Raw genomic sequence first — 26,375 nt, 5'->3', positions numbered from 1 at the left:
TCCATTGAACTTCTACTGGTTGTCAACAAAGTCTATAAAGACCAAGATTTCATTCCAGTTTGATAGGTTGTAGAGATTGCAGTGGTCCTGTCATGGAGGATCAACTAGAACCTTCTTTGCTTTAACGCAACTGATTAAGTTAAACAGATGCGCAGGTTGAGTTAGTGATTAAAAACATATACTTGAATGTTGAATTGGGTGACTGGTCCGCTGTATTACAGAGTTGTCTATTTGTTTCCATCAACCATTTCAGATGATCGCCAAGATGCAATGCGGAACTGTCGAGCGGTCACCGTTGACAATATCGACAAACTAATTCAACCGATCATCAAACTCCAACAGAAGAACTGTGAAAAACTCTCGTGTCTACAAGGCCAGTTTCTAAATATGCAGCGCCAGCAAGTTTCCTCGCAAGAAAATGCCGGCTACATTCAGACGAAGGACTGGCTGTTACTGGCCGTATTTCTAGTGTTTCAGACCGTTTTATCATGGATATTTAGATAAAGGTTATAAAGGAATACAGGATTGAGCAGGAACCGTTGGACGTATTCAGTACTTAAAGCAGGAAAAGGTGACGACTGAGATGGAGACGTTTGTATTGTTGAATGTTTGCTTTGTGATTAATTGAATCAGAGAAACCTGGTGCGTGAAGAGAGTGGTGATACTTTTAAAGAAAGGTCTTGACCCTTTGATACAATCTTTCTCATTCTATTCCAAATATTGGATATTTGTGCAGACGTTCTCTGTAGGCTGTTGATGTGAGGCTGTGTTTATAAATGAGGCTGGTCGCTGGGGATGAAGTACAGATGATGTTGAGACTGTCAACCACACGAGACTTGGTAATATTGTCTGAGTCAGATGCTGCTAATCCTCATGCAGTTCACCTCCCAACAACAACTCAATGTGAAAAGCTTCTCAAGCCTTAATGTCTAAAAAAGTTCATAAAGTTTTTAAAAATGTGTATTTGCACAAACTATCAGTTCAGAATTGTCAGAATTGCACAAAGTGTCTGTTCAAAGTATAAAGTTACACATGATCAGTTACACACGCTCTATTCACTAATGATAAGAGAGCCACATCGATGGTGACGTCTGGTGGAAGAGTGGTCTCCACCAGATGTCACCATCAATGTGGCCACAGGCGACATCAGCTCTGTTGTGACACTTGTGTCCTTCGCGCCATCAATCTGCCATTGTGTCTTGAAGGACATCCATAATGGACAAATAATTGAACTGAATTCTTATCTTTGTGGTCATTGTTCAGTATTAGAATCTGCATTGCTCACTTATGATTTGATGTTACTTACGTTCAAGTTGCGCAAGGATTGGCTGAAATCCTGGTCTGAGAAGAACACTTTGGGTATATTGAAAGAGGAGTGAATTGACATAATGTTGGGCCAGCACTTGTGATAATTAGAGAGATGTGCGGCACAAGATAAACATCCAAAGACGTCTACAAACACTTTATAGAATGTTTGTCTATATTTCTGTTACATCCCAGAGCTGCCCTCTATGAAGGCACCCAGCATTACCTCAAGACAGTCCTCCTTTAAGGCTTTAATGTACTAAGAGAACAGTTGCAGACCTCTGTGAGGTGGTGTTTATTTATTGTGCCTCTCTGTCTTTCTTGACAAGTGGCGAGAATGAACTGTTGTCGATGGTTGCCTTTAATCTGTTCTGCTTGGCACCTGTGGCCAATTGGTGTCTGCTCTGCTTGGCACCTGTGTGGCCGTGGTATCTAGGCCACATATTCCTCTCTAAAAGCTGTCCGAAGTGAAATGTGTAAAAAGTCGTTGAGCCTTACGAGGAGTTGGTGTGGGAGTTGGCTGCTGCCACATGAACATAGAATATTCTGCCATCCAAATCCCATCTCTGATCCCTCAGGTTACAGCTATTGACACCTATAATGCCATGTGGGGTGGCCATGACAAGTCAACAGCAATTCTGTGATATCAATATGATAAATTGTCAAGGTGTCCCCTTCTAAAACCTACTGGTACCCCCGCCTGATCCTCACACCACCTCACCAATGATTTGATTGGCAACCAGTGTAATCTTCTCTGTCTCAGTAATTTATGTGTTATATTTGACCAGATCTGGTGGAATGAGCCACAGTCCCTCAGGTTTATACAATGTTCATTTTGGCCTGCTGTACACAATGAGGTTTTTCGTGTGCATTTGATTTCTGCCAATGCACTGCCCAACACTACAGAAAGAGCATTGAAATCAACTGTTATGCAATCAACAAACACGATCTTCAGTCTAGTGCCTCTGGACAATAACCAACTTATATCTTTGTGAACATTTCCCGGCTCACCGTAGATGTGAGACGTCGCTGTGACTGATTTCACCAGATCGTTTCCCTCATGATTGTTACGTGTTCTTCAAAGTTTAAAGGTAGAACGGTGCTGTAGAATGCTTGTTTTCAGTGAAAATGAATTAGAATGTGAATGGAATCAGTTGCTCAGTACTTAAAGAAGAATTCTGTTTTTGGTACAAATTTGTGATTCGTTACTCGAAACTTGACTTTGAATTCTTTTAGCTCAATTTCTGTGAAATCACACGTCTCGAGAAAACAATATTGTGAAGTTGATAGTTGGGTTGAGACTGCTTAACAAAAGCACCTTTGGTAGTGTATGAGCATCCCAATAGGCGGCACTGATTTTCATTAGGGTATGTGTCAAAATGAGTTTTTGCTGTCAATATTTCTAATGAATCATTTGCCATAGACTTTGCCTTACTTTTGTAGATAACTTGCCGAGTCCGTCTTTCGAGAACATTCTCTGCTGTAAGATATGTCATTGCCTTATGTGGATATCCTCGTGGATTTTATAGTTAGACCGCCTTACAGCAGGCTGCATTCTGGCTGTTTATTACAGGAGGGCAAGAGACAGGAGCTAGGGGGTTCAGCTGGCGGTCTTTAGGTGACCCATGCACAGTTAGTATTCTTCTTTCAAGGGCAAATAGTACCAATGTACTGTGAGATAGTAGAGACACCTATTGGTAACTTGGTGAAACTGACCCACCTGGCTCCTGTCTATAGTCTCCCTTTAAGTTATGAACCGGCTTTTTCCGATGACATTTTACCCGTAGATTTCTAATACATACATTCGAGTTTTCTTAAATTGTCGCGTCCAAGTTTGAATGGACTGACTACTTTCTAGATGATTTTGTTTATAGATTTATATGAATTTGAATTTGAAATCCGTCTTTTAGCGATGTTGTTTTCTATCTGTTTCGATTCAATAGATTTGAATCTTTATTCTTGCCATGATTGTAACATTACTCAGTCTTTGATTGAACCCTTATTCATGGTGTCAAAAATGATCTTTCCTGTCTTTCCTCTGTATGACCCTTGCCTTACCTATTGCTCTATTCTATTGGCTTCCACCCCTTTTTCGCTATTTATAACTGCTCTAATCTTTTCACCCCTAGTTTCTTGAATGGACTTGCTTAAGGTCAGGGTTACATAGTATTCATACATTCATGTTTTCACTTGTAATCAATCACTTCAAGAACAAACAAGTCATTTCCAAAGAGAGGCATATCTAGGATTCACTATGTAGTAGCTATTCACCCTCGGGGCAAGTCATGTTGATGAAGAAACATGCTCGTGACAAGTGAAGGGTGACATGTGACATGTGAATTATGACAAATGGCAACATGAATCTTATGTAAACCAGAATCCTATGTAACCCTGAATCTTATGTAAACATGGCCTAACATGTATCTGATAGTCTAATGCATGTGTAAGAGTCTAGACATCAAGAGGAGGGGTGAATAGTTCAAGTTGTAAGCGTGGTTCTTTAATTATTCAGTTGTTTCGGTTCTGTGGATTGTTTATTTCGGTGGGTGGAAGCCATGTTTCGCATTCAGGGCAATGGGTATATTTATTGTGAAAAGAAGAGCAATTCTGGCATATGAGATGTGTTGATTTGGATCAAATGAAAACAAGTATGTTGAAGACCTATAGGCCAGAATAACGATGATCATTATTTTTGAGCGAGTTGATCAAAAGGTAGCCTTTCCCGTCTGAAATTCAGAGTTTTTCTGTCAGCTGATCTTTTCTTTCTCCAAAACCAAATATGTTGCTCATTGTAGATTACTTAGAATACTTAATGTTTGCACATTCACTTATATGACATTATAAGGGCAAGTTGAGTCATTTGTTCATAGAGTTTATTCAAGATTTCATAAATGTTGTTAGATTTCTTTGCATTCACTTTTGAATTGAAGCTTTACAAATATTGTAAAACCATTATTGATATCAGTATAAGATGAGTACGATTTTGCTGCAAATAACATGAAGAGAAATATGATAAGACACTTTGCCAATACCTACTTGTACCCCTAGATGTTTCTACCCTGTAGTTAGTCTCTTGGTGACAGACTCATTATGAACCGTTTAAGGTTTGACCTTGAGATCTATTGTTGGTTTCAGTTCCTATAGTATACAGTTCATAACTTAAGATTTTTATTGTCGTTTTAAGTTTTAAAGGTATTCCTACGTATTCTGTTAAACCTAAAGGAAGGGTGTGTGGAGATGTGCCGGGACGCCATATATGATAGTTACAGAGTTTCTGTGGGGACCAGAGTTATTAAGTACAGTGCCGATCACAACTGACACCCCTGAATCCGCAGTTGTATCGTCCCAATATCATCTTGATTCACTCTTCCTTTAACAATTCTAGTTGTACACTTTATAGATGTAGAATTTGTAGTTTTTTTATTCAGAATTTTATGAAATGTGGTGCATGGTGGGACACTGTGTTTCCGTTTTCAAGGTCTGAGGTAAATTTATGAAGGTTGAGATATTTATTCATATATGATATGATTCGATAACTTATACAGGGTGACCCAAGTTAGAATCATTTTGTTTGGCAACCCTTGTTTGGCTTGTGTTTCAATCCCGTAACTTGTTGCCTGATGAAGGTAATGTTCACTATGGAGAATCTAAGTATGATATTGGACGACATTGAGTCTCATTCTCTGTCTTACTTTCTTGTATTTACTTAAGTGCAATAATATTGTTATGATAATCCCCTTGTGGCATATCTGGAGGTGTCTTGGAGACAGGCCCGGCACTAATGAAACAAACAAACAAAGTTCCTTATAGTGAGCCTTTTTGGATGAACATTTAATAATCTGTTTGTGTACATATTTGGATGTCTACCTGCATCACCCTCTACACTGGTACTCTGTGCGGTGATTGTTAAATGCGCTGGCCCAGTATAACCCATTAACAGCTGCCTGAGAACCTCAGGAACATGAAAAGAGGTCACTCAGTCAAAATGTACTTAACAGACTTACATACAAATTTACAAACTACAAAAACAATAATCAGCCTGAACTGTGCTTGTGTGTGTTGTGTGTTGAGGACTAACTTTACATAATGTGGCTCAATGTGGCAATTGGCTGGCTTTTTCACATCTACACATGTTGGATTTCTTACCCATGAAAAGCTTAACAAATTTGAATTGAATGTTTATTTTGACGGTTCAGTTATCATATGTGGTCATTCTTGTCACTTTTACATAAAGCAGTATTGAGCTTAGCCTAGTCTTGGTAAGGAGTTCACGTTAACATGAAGCCACCAAGATCTGTCGTTAGCAGCAGTGATCTGTCGTAACAGTATGCTACCACTACACTGGGATAATATAAGGTGCTCGTAAGGATGTCACATCACCTATCAGTGTTCCTCTCTAGTCAGTGTTCCTCACAAGGAAGATCACTTACAGTGTTCCTAACAAACTTTCACTAAATTTCACTCACTGGTGTGATATCAGTCATTTTGCTTAACTAACGAGACTTGATTTGTGGCACTCTTCAAAATCACTGATGTATTATGTGTCCTCAGTGCTAAATGTCAACTGATGGCCAAAACTAAAGGCCTTAAAATGTCTATTGTAATGTGTGCGGCTTTGTAAATGCATTTGAATGGAAACGACTTAAAAAGTATCTCTCAGTTCAAGTGGGACCAGAGGCTGACGTCATTGGGTCATCTTTATAAGCTGTGATGAGGGACATGTGACCTTATCACGCATCGGAGAGTAGACTGGTCACTTATCTTCTCTTTTTGCTCGAAGACAGAGAACCAGCCTATTCACTGATGAGCTTTGAACCCTGATTTCTTTGATACTGTGTCAGCATGTTTAAGCCAGTTGAGAGGCAAATGTACTTGTTTTACAAACACACCTCAGCCGGCTTGAACACATTCACACAGTATGTTTACAATACCACAGAAGATGCATTGTCAACTCCTTTGTTGCATGAAGTGTTTGCAGTAACATACAGCTAAGCATTATCTCCTGCAAGTAATAAGAACTTGACAAGTACTGTGTTGATGAGTTTCAGTGGTCAAGAGGCATCTTTACTACATTGGACAATTACAGGTTAAACACGCCTGCAGTAGAGACTCGTCAACACAGTATTCGTCTCGTCTTTAGATTCAGCATCAAAGTCTGCCTCTCTTCCCACTAGAGCTTTCACAAGTCTATTAGAATGAATGTTGTGCAATATTCTCTCCTTGTCCTGTCTCATGAGGCCAGAACTGGCATTTATACAGCAAATTGTTGTACAGTTATCAGATGTATAGCAATAAAGTTATGCTGATGTTTAGCTTTGAGTTGAAGTCTTTCCTTTCTCTGATGAAAGCTTGGCTGCTCTGCAAACAGGCGATTGTTCTTTCTGTGACCTGTGGTGTTGCCATAACAGCACGACCGTTGAACGCCATTTGACAAATTGGCATTTGTCTGTTGAACACCTGAACATCAGGGCACAGAACACCTGAACATCAGGGCACAGAACACCTGAACATCAGGGCACAGAACACCTGAACATCAGGGCACAGAACACCTGAACATCAGGGTACAGTAGAAGGCAACCGAAGACCTGGTTGACCTAAGAGGATTTGGATGGATGATGTAAAGGAATGCACGGGAAAAGACACGTTTTGGAAAGACACAGGTTGTGCTGTCCCTCTACTCATACTCGAGTTGGGCAACTGATGGATACACCACTCCTTGGGTCTAAGACAAGACTTAATGTGGGTCACATTCTGGAGAGAAAGACACAGTTGGGTGGGGACCCCATCCCTACCAAGTCTGGGTAGTGATAACATGAAGGTTTACAGCACGGGAATCGACAACAATCACTTCAAGGGGGACATTCTGCTCCAAGTTCCTTTCACTATGACTGCTTCCAAACGAGATGTGTCTCATCCTTGCAGTACAAAATATCTGATGGAATTTCAGACACAAAATAAAGAAATAATGCACCAAATCACCGTCCATTGAATCGACTAAATCCCTGTCAAGAGTATTTCGACTCCATGAAATGTTTCAAGTTTTCGTATCTGAGTTTGAGTAACCAGTCTTGGAGTAAAGTCTTTGCTTGTTCAGTATCGGCACGAGGCATCGTCTCTGTGGAGGTTTCTATTGACTTCGTCAGACTGAAAAAGATAATCAAGTGATCAAGGAAACAATCTGGGCATCATTGCAAGGTTTCAAAGCCTGATATTCCCCTCAGCCACAGACTCATCACAGCTGATGGAATGACGAGCTAGAGAACCCACTTAGCTCGAAATGTATCACAGTGGCGACACCTTATCATCAGAAGCTGCCCTATTCACCAGTGTTTAATTGCCTTGCCCTCATTCCTTAAGTGAGTGGTAACATGGCATGCACTGTAATGGAGGACTGGTTCTCAACACTAATGCCGTGTACCCAAGATTTAACAAGGGCGACCCGGAGTTAATTTCATTGAAATATAAAGCACCTTTCACAGTCTGTGAGGCTGTTTTAGGTATCATTCCTCACCTGGTTATAATCTCCTGAATCTGGTCTGATTCTAAACCTCCCGTCCTGATTCCACGAAGAAGTTTCCATTCTTCTGACGATTCTTGGCGGAAAACCTGGAGATCTTGACCTGTCGCGATATCCCTGGAATTGGGAAAACAAGTAATGAAGGAAACACTTCCAATATGCTTTCATTCACAAAGCTCTCATTGGCGTCATGCATTCATACACACACTGGTCACCTATCTTCTCCATATGGCTAAACCATTGCTGGAAGACAGGAAACCAGTCTATTTACAGTTCAGGAGCTTTGCGAATAAGGTCCCGCGATATAAACATTGTAAATATTTACTCATCTCAACACAGGTTATTTAGGTTCAGAAAGTGAAAGCACTACTGTGATTCTGACGTGTTTCGAACTCACGCCCTCACATAAGGCCAGGATGCCAGTATCAAGGGACTAAACGATGCCAGTATCAAGGGACTAAACGACGCCAGTATCAAGGGACTAAACGACGCCAGTATCAAGGGACTAAACGACGCCAGTATCAAGGGACTAAACGATGCCAGTATCAAGGGACTAAACGATATAAGATTCAGTTCAAACAGTCATAACAGAAAATACACAAAGAGAAAACCAAGCTTTTTGGCATCAACCAGGACGGCATCGCATCAACCAGGACGGCATCAACCAGGACGGCATCAACCAGGACGGCATCAACCCGGACGGCATCAACCCGGAAGGCATCAACCAGGACGGCATCAACCAGGACGGCATCAACCAGGACGGCATCAACCCGGACGGCATCAACCAGGACGGCATCAACCAGGACGGCATCAACCAGGACGGCATCAACCAGGACGGCATCAACCAGGACGGCATCAACCAGGACGGCATCAACCAGGACGGCATCAACCAGGACGGCATCAACCAGGACGGCTTCAGGTTTCCAGTTGATAACGTTACCTTTCTAGATAAACCTAACTTTTACTCACAAAGCATTCTGCAGTAACCGTACCACCACATAGAACACCTTTTGGAGTTTCTTCACAGTGGCGCCATCTTTGTGCTGCTGCAGGAGTCGGTTGATGTACTTGGTCCCTTTTGAACCCTGAGCATCACGGAGGTATTTCTCAAGGCAGGACCTGTTATGCAAAAGTTAATACAATGTATTGCAGGCAGGATACAAATTCAAAGTTTCCAGTCCAAGTTGTTTTTACAGAAAGTTTGAAGATGGTCTGCCATTGATGGCTCACTAGAAAGCCAATAAATAAACTTTGGAGCTGTTCAAGCCTTATCATGTCGCATCAATGTCTGAAAATAAGTTTTTGGAGAATTTTTCCTTCAGGTTCACATCTGTAAAATTCTTCAGGGCTCTAACGTGTTTATACCAACCTAGTAAGAAAGAGACGTCTGTTTTCACAGAGCTGCCGCCATATTGGATCAGCATGACGAATCGTCATCGGCTCCATAAACAACGTCTCGACACATTTGGGATCTCCGCCAAGTAACAGTTCACAATATCGATGCACCTCCAGGATCGTGTAGTCGAAGGTCTCACTCTCCCGGTTCTGAAAGATTTTGATAATAATTACTCATTTTTATAGTCAGTGCCTTTCATTGTGAGTACATTGCACATTGCCCTCCGAGATTATTATCATACCAGCCACGACAGACTATGAAATGATTTCAAAGAGCAACTTAAAGCGCTTGTTCGAACTCGAAGAGAAATTGGCAACTCAGCAACATTTCATGAGGGTGTTCTTTTACCTTGATTGTCGTCTGAGGAGGGTTAAAACCAAGGACATCTCTTGTATCAGCAGTGTAAACAATGAACATATCAACATCACTGTCTGGTGTGGAGAGATTGTACCTGGAGTGAGAGGAACAATGAACATATCAACATCACTGTCTGGTGTGGAGAGATTGTACCTGGAGTGAGAGGAACATATCAACATCACTGTCTGGTGTGGAGAGATTGTACCTGGAGTGAGAGGAACAATGAACATATCAACATCACTGTCTGGTGTGGAGAGATTGTACCTGAAGTGAGAGGAAGTTAAGGTACAGGTACTGTTGCTGTACAGACTGGTAGAACAGTCCAATTGATTGTATTTAGGGACAGGTGCACAGGCCTGGGCCTTGGTACATGCCTCCCTGCACCATCTCCACAGGTTTACCACAAGACCACTACCCTATTGTCTAACATAAACAACATCTCCACATATATTTGGCTGTCAACAAAACAGTGTGAACTTGAAGGGCCATCTCAACATCAAGGAGCAAGAACCCGATGACGATACCACCATCAGGAAATGGCTTACTAACCTCTGGCTTCCAAATGGACAAGCCAATAGGATCGTGCCGTGAGTCTCCACTTTTGATATCAGCTTCCTCCACACAGCATCGATGGATAAGTCACTCTCTGAAACCATACAAAGTTAGAATGTAACATTCCAAAATGGTGCTTATTTCGTCAACGAACAATTTGGATCCAGATTAGAATTTTTAAACATTTTCCCAAACAACTTCCATGAGTGATTTGACTAAGTATACAAAATCTAACCAAGATTACATAACGCAGACAGAAATTTACCTGGGATGAAGAATGCATCTGGTTGTACCTTGAGTTTTGCCTCAAGTTTCTGTTCCTTCTTGAGGACCAACAGCTTATAATGCTCATCCAATAACGCACAAAACTCCCCACCAACCACAGATGGCACTTCCTCATAGTTCCTTGTCTTATTCAAAGGCAGCGTTCCTTCACTGAGAGTTTCCACAACGAGGTGAGCAGTCTTTTCAAATGGCAGACACTGTTCTCCAAACTCGGCCATGAAGATCGTCTTCCAGTCTATCCGGAAGCGATGCCAGTTTGTTTCATTTGGTTCATCCTGAAGAGAAAGACGATGTTTAGGTTAAAATCACAGATTACTGTAAAACCGATATACTTGCGGCCGTTTTTCACGGTGGCAGAAGACAACCATAACCACAATATAGCAAAGCAGTCACTTCCCATTCGGTGTTTAGTTTGCCGTGTTGGGTTGCCTCGGCAAACACTACTTGGTGGAGTTGTCATTTTAGCTGCACCCACTGGCCGTGTTTGGTGAGACAACCAATACCTCCAGTCTGATATCAACTCCTTAACCAATTCCTTGTTTCAATGAAAATGTCAAAGCTCCAATTTCCTAATAACTTACTTGTTTTGATTCATCCGCCCTAGCACCAGATGACGATGTCATGGTCGATTCATCCGCCCTAGCACCAGGTGATGATGTCATGGCCGCATACCCATGCCAACCATGCTGGTTATTCACGCTGAATAAGAGAATGACTTCATCGCAGTCTTTGAAGGCTGCATCCAGGTAGACGCTGGGTTGAGGTGGCATCTTTCTATCACCGCACGCCCACATCCCAGTCTCCAGCGCCATCTTCAAGGACTCTAACGTGGCACATTTAGCAACAAAATATTTCTTCATCTTGAGTAACTCATTGAAGTAGAGAGCTGCAAGGTCAATTGGGCATGGCCTGGGGAATCATGAAACTCTGAAGGCCAGGAAAGGCAAATCGATACGAGAAATAGCCTATCCTCGGCAGCCTGACAATAGATTCTTTCCACGGACTAGACACTCATGATCAACCTGAACGCATCTTGAAACTCATTTACTCCGAAAACATGCCGAATGTCGAGGAGAAAGTTACCCAAAGTTGTGAAACATTCAGGTTTCAAATTCACATTGGTCAGGGCATTTCCCGCAAATGACGTCACGGAATTCCCTACTTGCGTCGTGGTTGTCGTTTTTTAACTCTTCGCGTGTGCCGTGGTTTTCATTACCGCAGAGACTCCCTGGGTAATCCTGTGTAATCCTGGGTGAGACGGTATTTATATCTATTTAGGTCAGTTATTATTGCTGCAAAGTAGGGCACATTTATCTGTTATCATACTGCTAGCTGGTCGATCAGGCAGTAGACATGTCTACACTCAAGGCCACCGTTTTACTTCGTAATTTTCGGTACCCCAGAATACTTTCGGGGTGGAGACAAAAACTTTCGAGACCAGTTGCTGGTTGTGCTATTCACACCAGTGACAAGGATTCGTGCAGTATCCCTCAGTCACATCCTGACGGTGAGGCTTCATTGCGCCAGTATGGTGGAGCATTCAAGAGTGCCAGAGACAGACCTGAGGAGTTCTGGGGCGAGTGTGCTGAGGGGATTACCTGGACAAGGAGGTGGGACAAGGTCTTGGACGCTTCAAACCCTGTCTTTCCCAAATGGTAAGATTCCGTGCTACAGCTCTGAAAGGGTTAACATTGTCCTAGGTTGTGTGTAATATAAATATGGCAGTCAGGTACCTCTGACAATATAGGTGGCCCATACGTGGAGATGAGGTGAGGATGCATTTTTAACCCTTGTCATGGCCTTTCTAAATCTTTTGCAGCCAGAGACAGCTGGTCTTTTTAATATGTGGCACTCACCTAAAATTTACAAATGGTGTAGTCATCAAAACTAATTGCCGCGCATAGAATGATTCTCCAGGGTGTGTATCATGCCCACGGTGGAAAATAGCATAGCCTCTCTCTTCAATACATGAATAAATCATTTTGTTATGCATTATATAGAATATGAATATGTTAGGTTTATATCAGTGAATACTTAGTGCAAGTGAAAACTGAGGACACCAGTAGAATATGCCGCTGAATGGGCAATGAAGTCACTTTCTGTAGGTTTTAGCAACAAAAGAATTCTGCTTGGATCCTGTTTCTCAGGCTGTAGGCTTCTGTAGGTCAAGAAACACATATTTTGATCTCGTACCTGTTCTTCAGACTAAGTTTTTGCCACCTGCAGAGATCAACAGCAGTTTCAGGTAGACTGAAAAAAGACCTTCTATGTAATATGTACACTGCCTCTTGTGCACCATACACCTTGAAGCTATCTTCTTCAAGGAGGCCAAGCAAAGTCTGTGTAGAGGTGAGGATGATAACAGGACTTGCAGAATTTAGGGCATGTTGGTGGAAAGGGTTAGATTGGCCAGGGACGAATTGTCCTCAGGAAAGACTGTCCAGGGGTGAATTGTCCTCAAGGACAGATTGTCCAGGATGAATTGTCCTCAGGACAGATTGTCCAGGATGAATTGTCCTCAGGGACAGATTGTCCACGATGAATTGTCCTCAGGACAGATTGTCCAGGGGTGAATTGTCCTCAAGGACAGATTGTCCAGGATGAATTGTCCTCAGGACAGATTGTCCAGGATGAATTGTCCTCAGGGACAGATTGTCCAGGGGAGAATTGTCCTCAGGGACAGATTGTCCAGGATGAATTGTCCTCAGGACAGATTGTCCAGGGGAGAATTGTCCTCAGGGACAGATTGTCCAGGATGAATTGTCCTCAGGGACAGATTGTCCAGGGATGAATCTGAGACTGACTGTCCACTACCAGTAGCCTCTCTTATGAGGGTGTGGCAAATGAAGCTTTTTCAAACCTCTGTTCCAGGTTTCCTGGGGGAGAACTAAGTGTGTGCTACAATGCAGTAGATCGCCATGTAGACAATGATTTAGGGGATGAGGTTGCTATTATTTATGACAGTCCTGTCACTGGTGCTAAGAGAACTTACACGTACAGAGAGGTTCAGTATGAGGTAGGACGATTTTTCATCTTGAAACACCCTCTTGCTATTCCTCTTGCCCTTTGCAGAATAATTTATCATGGGCACATCTAGTCTCCATATACATGTACATCTAGTCTCCATATACATGTACATCTAGTCTCCATATACATGTACATCTAGTCTCCATATACATGTACATCTAGTCTCCATACACATGTACATCTAGTCTCCATACATGTACATCTAGTCTCCATATACATGTACATCTAGTCTCCATACACATGTACATCTAGTCTCCATACATGTACATCAGTCTCCATACACATGTACATCTAGTCTCCATACATGTACATCTAGTCTCCATATACATGTACATCTAGTCTCCATACATGTACATCTAGTCCCCATACATGTACATCTAGGCTCCTGTTGATAAGGAAGGTGTGTATTTCAGTTGTGTCATCAGTGTATTGGTGATAGATCATATTCTCCCTCTCACCAAGAGTTGTGAGCTCTCATAACTCTCCTGTTATCAATGTAATCCCTGAGTTGAAAGCAGGAGGTAAGGTGCCAATCAGTGGTGACTTGGGCTCTTCTATGGACTTAATGAACACATTTTGGTGGTGTATTCTAGTTGTATGTTTTTAATGTGGCAGTTTTCATTATTTCAATTTCTAGATTTCCCGCCTTGCCGCAGTCCTGGTCAAACATGGTGTTAAGAAAGGAGATCGCGTCTTAATCTACATGCCGATGATCCCACAGGCAATGTTCGCGCAGCTAGCAACGGCCCGTATTGGTGCTATTCACTCCTTAGTGTTTGGGGGCTTTGCCTCCAAGGAGCTGTCGACAAGGATCAACCATGCAGAGGTAGGCACATCCCTCCACCCCCCCCTCCTTGGTCTAGCTGATCATGTTCACTCTACTCATCCTCGTTTCCCAGGCTTTTCACTAGAGCCTCCTTTCTTGCATATTTCAAACTACACAAGAAGCACGGCCAATAAAAGATCATCAATTGATGAAATAAGTGCCACAGTTCAATGGATCTGTGGTTGAATGTGATCAGACCATGTCATTTCCGATCATGTGTTGTAAATATCAACCCAAACTACATGACCCATGTTGGATGGGGACCTGTGAGAACATCAGGATGACTCCACTAGCCTCGGCCTGTATTCCTGGGCCTCTGATCAGAGTCTGGCAGAAGTTTATCACAACCAACTTTCATCAAGTCTTTTCATGTATCGTTTCAGCCCAAAGTCATCTTAAGCGCAAGTTGTGGCGTGGAGCCAACAAGAAAAATCCCATATAAACCTTTGTTGGATGAGGCGATCAGATTAAGTCATCATAAACCACACAAGTGTATCATATACAACAGGGTTGGCTTAGAAACGGCCACATTGAAGCCAGGGTTGGATTTAGATTACGAGGATGAAATGGCAACTGTTCATCCGCATGACTGTGTTCCTGTGCCAGCGATGCACCCACTCTATCTCCTGTATACCTCCGGCACCACCGGTATACCCAAGGCCGTCGTCCGTCCGTCCGGTGGTCATGCTGTTGTGCTTAACTGGTCAATGTGGAACCTTTATGGCCTGAAACCAAGAGAGGTGAGAAGTGCTTCCTGAACCGTCACAAAAATGATGTGCCATGACATTCGCAGGCAAAAGACAGGTGAATGATCGACATCATAGTGGGTCGAAGACCACTTGACTAGTAAACCACATTGGTCCGTGATGGTGTGATCGTCCTTGGAGAATGATCTCTCCAAGCAAAGGCAAACGTCTCCATGCTAACTGACTGACCATATTCTATTTTAGGTTTGGTGGGCAGCATCAGATTTAGGTTGGGTTGTTGGTCATTCCTACATCACCTATGGTCCCCTACTCGGATGTAACCCAACGGTGATGTTTGAGGTGAGCAGTTTCAGAGATATGGGAAGTGATTTACACGAGTCGTGAAGCCCCTCCTCTCACATGGTGGCTTGCCTTTCAACATGTCGCACACGAGGGACCATCAGCCGGGATGTTGCAAGTTCTGACATTAACAATTCGAAGTTTGGGAAGCAAATATGACAAGGAACCCCGACTGTCAGAAATGCCTTTAGTTTCTGTTGAAGTTTTTTTGCTTGTAAGCTTACCAGTTGCGCAGGAATGTATTCAGACAGAATAGATGCAGTGATTCTATTCTTCTCAAATTTGCACTATCAATAAAACTTTCCAAATCTTGCAGGGTAAACCAGTCGGAACCCCGGACCCAGGCACGTTCTTCCGAGTGATCAGTGAGCACAATGTGTCAGCTCTGTTTGTTGCCCCGACGGCCCTGCGAGCGATCAGACGTGAGGATCCAAGCTGTGAATACGCCAAGCAGTTTGGTTGGCCCAAGTAAGTATGCTGTTCAAATGTCACTATGACTATAATATTGAGGGAAACAGTAATTGAGAAGTGTCTTGATTACAGAGGTTAGATTAAATGCAGACCAATTGGGAGGTTGTTCCCTTGGTTGAGTTGGACGTTCATTTTAAGAAACGTTCCACTTTATTCTGCCACATTAGAGTTAGTCCATTATTATTATCCGTTGAATAAATGTTGTCGACAGTCTGCCAACTGGCCACCAAAGTAGGTTAATGTTTGAATGATTAGAATATAGGCTACAGAGCCATTGGCCTTGGCAGGTATGTTTGTTTATCTAATTGTGTTTCATGCACTAGTCCTATTTTCATCTCATTCCAGGGGAGACAAGTACGATTCCTAATTTCTTCATTATGTGAATAGTGGTGTTGGTTTTAAAGGCTTATGCCGTTTTTTACAAATTTGAAATTTGTTATTGAATTTGAAAATTTCAAATTGTGTAAATACGTCATGTATATAAATGTCAACAATGCCATTTTGTAGACATATGCGAATACTATGTACCAAATATCAGCCAAGCTTCTGTAGTTTATGCAGATAATCACCTAAAGCTTGACATATACAATGAGGTGCGTGTAGGCACCCTATGATACTGTGTCTAGCGTTGAAGCCTGCTCAGGGGCACCTGTGTGTCCACTATAGACATTGCTGCTTGCCAAGTGGCCACTGTTCGAAATCGGAGAAGGCCTAGATTTTAATTTGTACACGGTCACAAGTGACATTTCTTGTTTGAAAGGGCCTTGTGGATGTGTGGGGCCATCTGTGCTCTTTCTACAGGATGTCCAAGAAAATTGCATATTTTTCTCCATCTTCCAGTGATCACAGCACTGTGACGGCCTCTGGTCCGGAGCAGTAAGTCTTTGATCCCTCGTGTTATATTTATGTTGAAGTTTTATTTGCTTCAAGGCTGGTGAGGGTTTCACTGACCCTCCAAGCTTGCTGCTAATATAAGCAATAAAGCATGTTTGAAACCTTTTTCCTGCAAAGTATTGAAACACGTTAAAATGCTTTGACCATGTGATGATGATGTCACCGTAGTATTGTTTTGTTTCAGCTGTACATACAGCTTGAAGAATAGGAAAAAACCAAGTTTCTTTTTCCTTTTGCATGCAATAGACATCTCATCCTGGTATCCCGGGGTGAATTGCATGCTCCTCCCCTTGCTTGCATTACTGACATGAGGGTGGTATCCGTGTGAAAGGCCCTGATCAGGATGTATGCACCTACATCATGACTTATTTATAGATTACCGTACTATGAATCACCCTCATTTATGGAACTAAAATCTGCAGTCTCCACTAAGTGTATGATCGAATCCTTTTCCAATCACTGGAATTGCTTTGACCTTGTGTTGCGATCATTTTATACTGGATGACACAAACAAATATATTGGTAAATATTTTTATTGCTTTCCGGGAGTAATTCAAAATGAAAAGTGTATACATTTTTTGTGTCATCCTGTACATGTTGTCCTACCTGCCTAACTCCCACTGCTATCAAAGACTAAGGTGCATGCTGTTCTCATTTTGAAGAATGATCTTTGAGGAAAGTTGATGGCTGTCAAAATATCGTGATAGTTTCTGCCTCCTGCTGTGGAACTGGTGTGAGGCTCCCGATGCAGCTACAACAGTTTGCCAGAAAAGCAGGCACACTGCTTTTAGTCTCAGCAAACAGACCCTCATTAATTATCTCATATTGAGCCGCAAACTTGTTGTTTAGATCCTTGAAAGTGACACCGTTTCATCCAGAAATACAATCCTGGGTTCTCCCCGGATCAAACCCATGGTAGCCAGCAGTGTCAACCACTAGGCTATGAAGGTATACCCAGACCTATGCAATCATACATTGTGTCGCAGCCATACTTATGATCAAGTGCCACTGTATTTCCAACATCTTTTCAGATTCAGGTACCTTTATGTAGCGGGTGAGCACTGTGACCATGAGACGATGGACTGGGCCAAGGCCGTCTTTAACACACCTGTGCTCGACAATTGGTGGCAGACAGGTCAGTGTAGTCTTGAGATAGGGGTATGTTATGTAGTTTGGGGGGGTCTTGAGATAGGGGTATGTTATGTAGTTTGGGGGGGTCTTGAGATAGGGGTATGTTATGTAGTTTGGGGGGTCTTGAGATAGGGGTACGTTATGTAGTTTGGGGGGGTCTTGAGATAGGGGTATGTTATGTAGTTTGGGGGGTCTTGAGATAGGGGTACGTTATGTAGTTTGGGGGGTCTTGAGATAGGGGTACGTTATGTAGTTTGGGGGGTCTTGAGATAGGGGTACGTTATGTAGTTTGGGGGGTCTTGAGATAGGGGTACGTTATGTAGTTTGGGGGGGTCTTGAGATAGGGGTACGTTATGTAGTTTGGGGGGTCTTGAGATAGGGGTACGTTATGTAGTTTAGGGGGGTGACCGAGCAACAGGGTTTGGTTCTGTCTCCGTATAAACATACATCTACATCAACAAATTGGCCTTTTCTGCATCAATGCTGTGTTCAACAAAATTTTGTTTCACATAATTGTAACAACCTCACTTTTAAGTCTATTGTTTTCAGAGACTGGTTCTGCGATCACTGCCACGTGTGTCGGACTGGGCAATGACCTGTTTCCAATCTCGGGTGTCTCGGGCAAGCCGGTGCCTGGTTGGGATGGTGAGTCTATAATAATCTTAAAACTGGTAAACTCATTACCCCTTAGAATGTTTGGACAGAGATGTAAGCCTTCAAGTTGTTCCCAATGTGATTCAGGTCATTTTGCTTAATGGGGACTTATGAGCAGGAGCTAGGGGTCCAGTTGGTGTCTTCTGGTGACCTATGTACACAGTTAGAGAACTGGGTTTGACTCGGTGATATGAGTATTTCTTGCCCAAGCGCAGACAGTGTGCTGAGATGCCTTCTAGGGACTTCATTAACCTTAATCTGGCTGACCTGACTCTTGTCTTAGTCTCCATTTAAGCTACTTTCCGCGCTCTCTGTTTTGCAGTAAAGGTTTTAAAGAAGGACATGACAGAAGCACGACCTGGTGAACTAGGAAGTATAGTGGTGAAGTAAGTAAACTGACCTAAACAAGCCACCTTCGGACGCTGATCTAATATGAACCATGTTTCTCCAGGTGGTGACCATTGACAATGGGTGATATGAATAAAGACTAGCAAATGCTTTTATCTAAATCTCCATGTACATTTACACTTGGCCTTCCTGGTTTTTTCCGTCTCACACACTGACAATGCTCGGTGGCCATTTGTGGAAACGCTGGTATCAACACACCATTGAAGGTTATGTACTAGTATTCTCCTATTGTACATGAAACGTTCTGATGCAGAAATTATGAAGTTATGCTAATTCCGCACGTGTTTCGTTTTCTGAAGAACCAACAGTTCTAAACTTTGTTGTATTTGTCTATCTTTTTGACTGTAACCATGGTAACCATTGTGATCCTTCCAGGCAACCTCTCCCCCCAGGGTCTCTCTCAACACTGTGGAATAATGATGAGAGATTTGAACACCTCTACTTTGAGAACTTTCCTGTAAGTAATAATACCAGAGTTTACACAATCAGCTTATGGTGATAGCAGCCACATGACCAGGGTGGTCCTCAATTGGTGGAGCCTTTCGCTTGCCCTGGCATGGACATCAGATACAAGCAACCCAGTTTTACATCTCATTGAAAGGACTGTGAAGAGCTAGGAATTTAGCCACGGCAGCTCATCTGGACGTCCAATCCTGGGTTCTGCCTGGGAGCGAACCCTGGCCCTGTTCTGTGGCAGCCAGCAATGGTAACAACGACGCTATGAGACTACCCGTCAGGAACCTGTCTCGTTTCCTTCCTTTCAGGGTTACTATGACACGATGGATGCCGGCACCGTTGACAGCAATGGCTATATCTCCGTCATGTCTCGTGCTGATGATGTCATAAACGTAGCTGGTCATCGTCTGTCGACGGGAGCACTGGAAGAAGCCATCTTGGAACACAATGATTTGGCGGAGTGTGCTGTCGTTGGTATACCAGATAAACTCAAGGGACATGTTCCACTTGGGCTGTGCGTCATCAAACAAGGTAGGTTGTGCTGAGGACCGAGGGGGATGGAGGCTCGAAAATTGTGTTTGTATTCACCAAAATTGCCTGTCCGTATTCACGCTAGGGTCTTTTCGTAACTGGACACAGGACAAATCTCCCCCCCCCCCTGAGTCGCACGGGCCTATTATATCACATTTTTATGGGTTAGGGTGCCCAAGGACCTCTCCTTTCAGTAAAATGAAAGGCCCTGATAACTTAAGGAAAACGACCCGACAGGAAATAGTGCGTATGGATCATCCCGTTCAATTTAGGTTTCAGCTCTGAGCCATGACGTCCTCAGGTTGGATTGTTTCACTGCTCCCAAATCCTCTAGCTGTTGATCACCTGGGAGATTGACTGATATTAGATTGTATGTTTCTAGGAGTCGACAAGCCACATGACCAACTGATTAAGGAGCTGATTCAGATCGTAAGAGATAACATCGGCCCGGTCGCCAGCTTCAAAGTTGCCGCCATCGTCAAGAAGATCCCAAAGACGCGGTCAGGAAAGATACCAAGAAATACAATCGCTGCCATGGCTGCTGGGCAGGAATTTCAGGTGAATACTTCTCCTTCTCATAGATGCTTGGTGTGATGTTGTCTTTGGGTACGACTGCACCAACAAAACATTGCTGTTATAAAACTGTACTACAAGGCCTTTATGAGTTGATAATATACTGTTTATGTTTCAGATTCCTGTCACGATTGAAGATGCCAGCGTTTACACCGACATAAAGCGTGCTTTATCTGAGCTCGGATTCAATCCATCAGATCCCGGAGAAAAACCAAAAACAAGTTGAAGAGGTCATAATCGGGGATAAGAAGGGTGTTGATGTTCTTGTTCAGAAAGGATGGATTTTGCATTTTTGTACTGCGAGCATTACAGTTCAGAAAGGTGTGTCCACTGAGACATTTTTAGCTCTATGAACAATACTGGGCGTGTTGCTTTTCCTTTTTATAAAGATATAGCATTGGTGCTGGTGTCGCAGGTGATGTTTAGCCATGACAGATGTAAACTATGCAAAGTATTAGCTCATCAATGTCTGACACCAGTTCAGCAAGTTAATTCTGAGATGATTTCAGGTTTTGCTAATTTTATATTCTGCCATTGCAGATCTTGATGAATGAAGACAAAGCTTCCAAATACAAACGTTATATACATGTATAAATATTTTTGATGACTGAGATTTCGGATTTTGCGAGAATGCTAACCCAAGTTAATGGTCATCATCTGTGTCCTTGTTTTGTACAAATTGCAATCTTTTTGCATGTCAGTTCTTCAATGCACTAAAACAATGTACATTGAATGTTTACTTACAATTTTGGGCTGAAAATGTTGCTTTACCACATGCGCCCAACATCAAGTCTCTGACGACATGCACAGCACCTTTCAATAGCAACATTTTGGCCTAATGACAAACAGGCATATTCTGTGATAATTTTTTGAGTGTGTTGAAGAATTGGGGTGCAAAAATAATACCGGAGAGATATTATTGGTCAATTTGGCCAAAATGTTTTATCACAGAAAATAAGATTGTAGACGCCTTTTAAAGCAGAGCTACCATTGACAAAGATTCTCTTTGTGTATATATATATATATATTGCTTCTTTTTTTTAAAAGAAAATCTACAAATTGTGTGCATATTTTGAATATTTCAAACGTGTATAAAAGGAATTTGCTCAAACTGGCTTTTTAGTTAGTTGTGGTGGAGTTATTAGGCAGCTCAGCCAGGAGAACAGGTATGCTTGTTGTATTATTATACTCTGTCATCCTAAACAGTGTCCACAAACGTTTATTATTAAAGAATGAAATTTTAATGGTCTATTACTTAATCATCATGCAATTTTGCATATTTCTTAGCAGTTTTATGTTTTTTTGGTGAGAACTAAGAGTGTAGTTGTAAGTTGTAAGTTGTAGGTTCTCTCATTTTCCTCCAAGTTGAATCCAAGACGACCACTTTTAGTCTGGTGAACACTTGTTATTTAGGCAAAAATTCCTTTTTCTTATAAAATTTTCTTGAAGTTTGAAAAATTGCCGCTAATTTTGCTGCTGACCACAAAATTTCATTTTTGATGACTTTTGGTCGCTAGTGGAATAAGTAGCGGTATTTGTTGAGTTTCATGCTTGTTGCTTCGAGTTTGGCACTTGCAATCATAGTCTAAAGGCATTTTGAAATATCCATATGTACAGAAAGACAAGCTTCTTTGTCCCTTCAAAATCTTGAAATTGAACTTGAATTTGAAATTCCCATTTTGTTAAAATGTATTGAATGTGTAAATTTCAACAATGTTAAAATGTATTATCAGATTTCTTCTGCATGTATCAATTCATATTATCTTGAAGAGATCTTGAACATAAGTTTGTTACATCATTTGAACTGTCTTCCTTTTGTGATAAGCTCGAGTATGTGAACTGAGACCTAAAGTGTACTTTTGAATATTTTCACATGATTTTACACATGATGCAATAGTAATTGTTAATAATAATCATATTACTTAATAATAGAGTTTTTAAATTGGCTATTGTAGTGTTTCTCTTCTTTTTGTGGGTGCCCACCCGATCTCCTCCGAGGTTACCCTTAGGAAAAATGTGTCTCAATTTCACCATGGTAAATCCACAATTCACCATGGTAAACTACATTTAACAACATTTCACCATGGTGAATTGGGACAGTGAAATATTTTACCATGGTGAGCATGGTAAATTCTACATTCACCATGGTGAGCATGGTAAACTCTGAATTCACCATGGTGAGCATGGTAAACTCCGATTTTACCATGGTGAATCTGAGATCTTTTTCGTAAGGGTGTGACCATGGTAAATCTGGTCTGACCATCTCCAAGTGAAATGCCACACACACTCCAAGATGAAGGGGAGGATGATGATGATTTGTTTCCTTCCTCGTGACGCAATTATTTCATGACGTCATGAGCCATTGACCATTCATACAAGTAGATTTATTCACACCAGCGCCACTGAAGTGCGGGTGTGGGACATCATGTATTTAAAAATCGTCTGCTATCGGGGAAAGTGTAAACTGTTGATGAATTTGCTGATGAAAATGTTGATGGGGGCCCTCTAACTTTGGTGGCTTGACATTGGTTTGTTTTAAAATATTTTTCAATCAAATTGCGCTATGTTATACTTTAGAGGAATCTAGTGAGATGGTAAAAAGGAAAACAGCAAATATTTTATATGAATAGGTGATTTTGATCAAAGAGTGGAGGCCATTTTTTTTAGGTTTTCGAGATGCGCCGATCGGCTTTTAGATTCTGTTGATGGGTCCTAGTACTTACAGATTATCAGCGTTGTTCCAAAAATCGAAAACAGATCGAGTTTTCACCCATCCCTATTCCTATTCGTTGTTCTGTAGGGATGCCCCCAGCAGTTTAAATGTCCTAGGAATGTATTAGCGTCTTTTTCTCGCGCGGAGTTGCATTGGACACTCTGTCGTATGTCACATCCTTCGAAGTACAAGGGACACTCGATCTGCACCCTCGCGAGACGAGTTGCCCATGCCAGGTAATGCCAAATCAGTTGTCTCGTATCAGTTACCCCCAAGACTAACACTGGAGGAACAGGGTTGTCTGCTTCACTGCCCTTCACTTCGCGTCTCTCTACGAGACTAAATCGGACGCTCTGTAATGTCACATCCTTCGAACTCCAGGGACACATAGATACACACATTGAGCGACAGTTATTAAAACACACATTGAGCGCCAGTTATTTTTAATAATCTCACTTTTCGAGAGTGTCCCCCACGCTGCGAGACCGAAGGACAAGAGACAAAGGCTGATGATATGTTATTCTGGATTGAAACGGGATGCAAATTAAGTTACGGTACAGGCTGAGCTATTTCGTCCCTGTCCGCAGGCGTGAGGTATTTTGATGAGGAAGGTGCATTTGGTGTCGTTTGGTAAGTGCATAAATCTAACTTTTCGAGAGTGTCCCTCACGCTGAGAGACCGAAGGACAAGAGACAAAGGCTGATGATATGTTATTCTGGATTGAAACGAGATGCAAATTAAGTTACGGTACAGACTGAGCTATTTCGTCCCTGTCCGCAGGCGTGAGGTATTTTGATGAGGAAGGTGCATTTGGTGTCGTTTGGTAAGTGCATAAATCTAACTTTTCGAGAGTGTCCCCCACGCTGAGAGACCGAAGGACAAGAGACAAAGCCTGATGATATGGCAACTTTTATTGGGCAAGTATATAATATATAGGCTACATGTACTACAAAACTTAGAATTAGTGGCCGGCATGCGGAATCAGAAAAAAGGAGTGATCAGTACACTTATTGACCGAAGGACAAGAGACGAAGGTTATGATATGACAACATTTATTTGGCAAGTACATACATATGAATTATGCAAAACTTGGAATACAATAACACAACGTTGATACTGCTGATGCCGCTTGAGCCGCTTGAGCAAGCGTGTCAAGGGATCAGATGTTGGGTCAGTGCGGGATGGAGGGTGGTGCACTGTGAGTGTCGATAAGGATGGGGGGGGGGGGGGCAAATGATAATAGCATAATAACAATTGAACAATGTACAAGTCATAAGTAACCGTGACCGCTTTCAAGGTGGCAAGAACTGATTGCTGACCAAAACAATGACATATCCTGTTAACACCAATGGAGCATTCTCTTGTACTGTAGCCCAAAACCGCCCAATCAAAATGGTGCAGAGACTCGATTGACGTTTATTGTCTTCAAGAGGAAATTGCTCTCAAAACTGATATGGACCTATAGTATAAATAATATCCTACCTAAAATATAGGCCTTCTGTTAAATTAGGCCTGCCTTAAGAAAAAATAAAGAAAACCTACAACCAATTCCTCTTGAAAACAATTATGTCAATAAGGCTCATCGATGCATCATTTGAGTAAAACAATGTAGAAACACATTTTTGCTGTGATCAAGAAATAGCTCCATTGTTGTAATGTTGCACTTCTTGTGCTGTGAAATACATGTAGTTCAGATATCCGTTAAATGGATTGCCACATTGAAAACGGAACAAGAAATAGCAATATTCTGGATCAGCGAGTACATACATGAAGTGCTATTGATTTCAGGAATAAGCACACATTTTGCAAGGTTCACTTTTAACAGAGAGTAACAATGTTTGCTGTTTAATTTTCAGGGTCGAAAACAGGCGAGTGTCAACCCATTCTGAGCCAACAGCATGAATTACAACAAGAAAAAGGGTCAATTCCGTTGGGAAATGCTGTTCCCTGATCATGGCTCTTGACTACTGGTCTGGAATAGAAAGGGAAGATTTAAAGAAACATTGAAATATACAATTTAAGAAATTGAAGTATTTGATCATTTTTCATGACGTTTTTTTTAAATCATGGCACTAATAAGATGAATAAATTAAATTGATTTGTGAGGCAATGGTGGTAAACCTGCCTCGGGTTTGTCCCAATATCAGTCACATGATGACGGACCTAAAGCCTCATTTCATCAACTGCAGCCATGCTTATCTCATTTACCTCAATTGTGTTCCACAAATCTGGCATCCTAAATATTTATCTCTCAGAAGTGGCCTCGATCGCGTTGGCTCGATTCTTGGGACGGGACAGCGAAATCACAGGAGATGGAGCAATCCACCTGAAAAAATTGGAGACAATTCGAATGCTGCTTCAGTTAACAATGGGCGATCTGTTCAGGAGACGTCTTTCAAATCGCCCATTGTTTCATAAACGAGAGCTGGACAGACAGTTCCAGCTACTCTTCGCAGATTTCCTTCTTCCAATGCATACATCGCGTTTTGTCTCGACCACACTTGCATAGCTATTTACTTTAAGGTCACGTGCAGGTCTTATTGGTAATTGCTGGGGTGAAACATGGTACTGCGGGACAGACTTACATGTCCACAAAACGCAATGTCACTGCTGGACTGATTTACAAGTCCACAAAACGCAGAATCGGACATGGACATCATTACCCCAGCAAGAACCCAATGTAACCCCACAAATAGGGCCGTTTATAATGTTTAAGACATGTTTATACAATAACAATGCTGAAGCTATTGCCTGCAGTGACCTTGGCTAATGATTTTTATGTGGGAGGGGCCAGGGACCGTGACTATTGATAAAGTCCTCACGATATTATATTCGTCAACAATGGGGCACAGACTTTCAGATATTTTCGTGACTGACCTATATTACCAGTACAGTCCAATATATATTTCTTTTTTTTGACTGACCTCTATTACCAGTACAGTCCAATATCATTCTATTCTTCGTGACTGACCTATATTACCAGTACAGTCCAATACATATTTCATTTTTCGTGACTGACCTATATTACCAGTACAGTCCAATATATAGTCTATTCTTCGTGACTGACCTATATTACCAGTACAGTCCAATATATATTTTATTTTTCGTGACTGACCTATATTACCAGTACAGTCCAAAGATACTATTTAGTCTGTATATTATTCTAGGGCTGGGGTGGGGGATGGGGAAACTCTCCAGTGACAAACTGTTTGATTGCCATTCTGGTAAAAAAC

At 41.9% G+C, this 26,375-nt stretch overlaps 3 protein-coding genes across 14 annotated transcripts in view; 2 read left to right on the top strand and 1 right to left on the bottom strand.

The window, feature by feature from the left end:
• LOC135492898 (oxysterol-binding protein-related protein 8-like) overlaps positions 1 to 6,617 on the top strand; it is an 80,647-nt gene extending 74,030 nt beyond the window's left edge. For all 11 annotated transcript variants that reach the window (XM_064779606.1, XM_064779602.1, XM_064779601.1 and 8 more), the window contains one exon: positions 254 to 6,617. In XM_064779606.1, coding sequence (XP_064635676.1) covers positions 254 to 504 — 251 coding nt within the window. In that variant the 3' untranslated portion in view covers positions 505 to 6,617. The remainder of the gene's footprint in view (positions 1 to 253) is intronic.
• Positions 6,568 to 11,534, bottom strand: LOC135492900 (uncharacterized). Its single transcript, XM_064779613.1, has 8 exons — positions 10,994 to 11,534; positions 10,393 to 10,687; positions 10,125 to 10,221; positions 9,567 to 9,669; positions 9,192 to 9,367; positions 8,792 to 8,941; positions 7,817 to 7,939; positions 6,568 to 7,449 (listed from the first exon to the last, which is right to left on the bottom strand). Exons 1-8 carry the CDS (start codon positions 11,270 to 11,272, stop codon positions 7,311 to 7,313), a joined length of 1,362 nt encoding a protein of 453 aa, XP_064635683.1. The 5' UTR covers positions 11,273 to 11,534; the 3' UTR covers positions 6,568 to 7,310.
• A 115-nt stretch (positions 11,535 to 11,649) lies between these two features.
• LOC135492319 (acyl-CoA synthetase short-chain family member 3, mitochondrial-like) lies at positions 11,650 to 22,376 on the top strand. Of its 2 annotated transcripts, XM_064778709.1 has the most exons (14): positions 11,650 to 12,067; positions 13,284 to 13,428; positions 14,077 to 14,265; positions 14,649 to 15,005; positions 15,216 to 15,311; positions 15,628 to 15,779; positions 16,623 to 16,658; positions 17,708 to 17,811; positions 18,357 to 18,452; positions 18,784 to 18,847; positions 19,245 to 19,326; positions 19,634 to 19,856; positions 20,239 to 20,414; positions 20,548 to 22,376. In XM_064778709.1, the coding sequence occupies exons 1-14, from the start codon at positions 11,766 to 11,768 to the stop codon at positions 20,653 to 20,655; spliced, it is 2,130 nt and encodes a 709-aa protein (XP_064634779.1). In that variant the 5' UTR covers positions 11,650 to 11,765; the 3' UTR covers positions 20,656 to 22,376. The 2 variants fall into 2 exon arrangements, with proteins under 2 accessions (XP_064634779.1, XP_064634780.1); XM_064778710.1 differs by lacking the exon at positions 16,623 to 16,658.
• Positions 22,377 to 26,375: the final 3,999 nt, after the last annotated feature.

The sequence above is a fragment of the Lineus longissimus genome, chromosome 8 (genome assembly GCF_910592395.1).
Source record: "Lineus longissimus chromosome 8, tnLinLong1.2, whole genome shotgun sequence".
In the NCBI taxonomy this organism is placed as follows: Eukaryota; Metazoa; Nemertea; class Pilidiophora; order Heteronemertea; family Lineidae; genus Lineus; species Lineus longissimus.
The sequence above is the reverse complement of the archived record's forward strand: the minus strand, read 5'-3'. Positions and strand labels throughout refer to the sequence as shown.

Excerpts from the sequence above, each read along its gene's own strand:
- LOC135492319 (XM_064778709.1), top strand. The coding sequence starts at position 11,766 with ATGTCTACACTCAAGGCCACCGTTTTACTTCGTAATTTTCGGTACCCC. Across the intron at positions 18,848-19,244 it reads CTAGGAAGTATAGTGGTGAA|GCAACCTCTCCCCCCAGGGT; the intron begins GTAAGTAAACTG and ends TGATCCTTCCAG. Across the intron at positions 19,857-20,238 it reads GCTGTGCGTCATCAAACAAG|GAGTCGACAAGCCACATGAC; the intron begins GTAGGTTGTGCT and ends GTATGTTTCTAG.
- LOC135492900 (XM_064779613.1), bottom strand. The coding sequence starts at position 11,272 with ATGAAGAAATATTTTGTTGCTAAATGTGCCACGTTAGAGTCCTTGAAG. Across the intron at positions 9,670-10,124 it reads TGTCCATTTGGAAGCCAGAG|GTACAATCTCTCCACACCAG; the intron begins GTTAGTAAGCCA and ends CTCTCACTCCAG. Across the intron at positions 7,450-7,816 it reads ATTCAGGAGATTATAACCAG|TCTGACGAAGTCAATAGAAA; the intron begins GTGAGGAATGAT and ends TATCTTTTTCAG.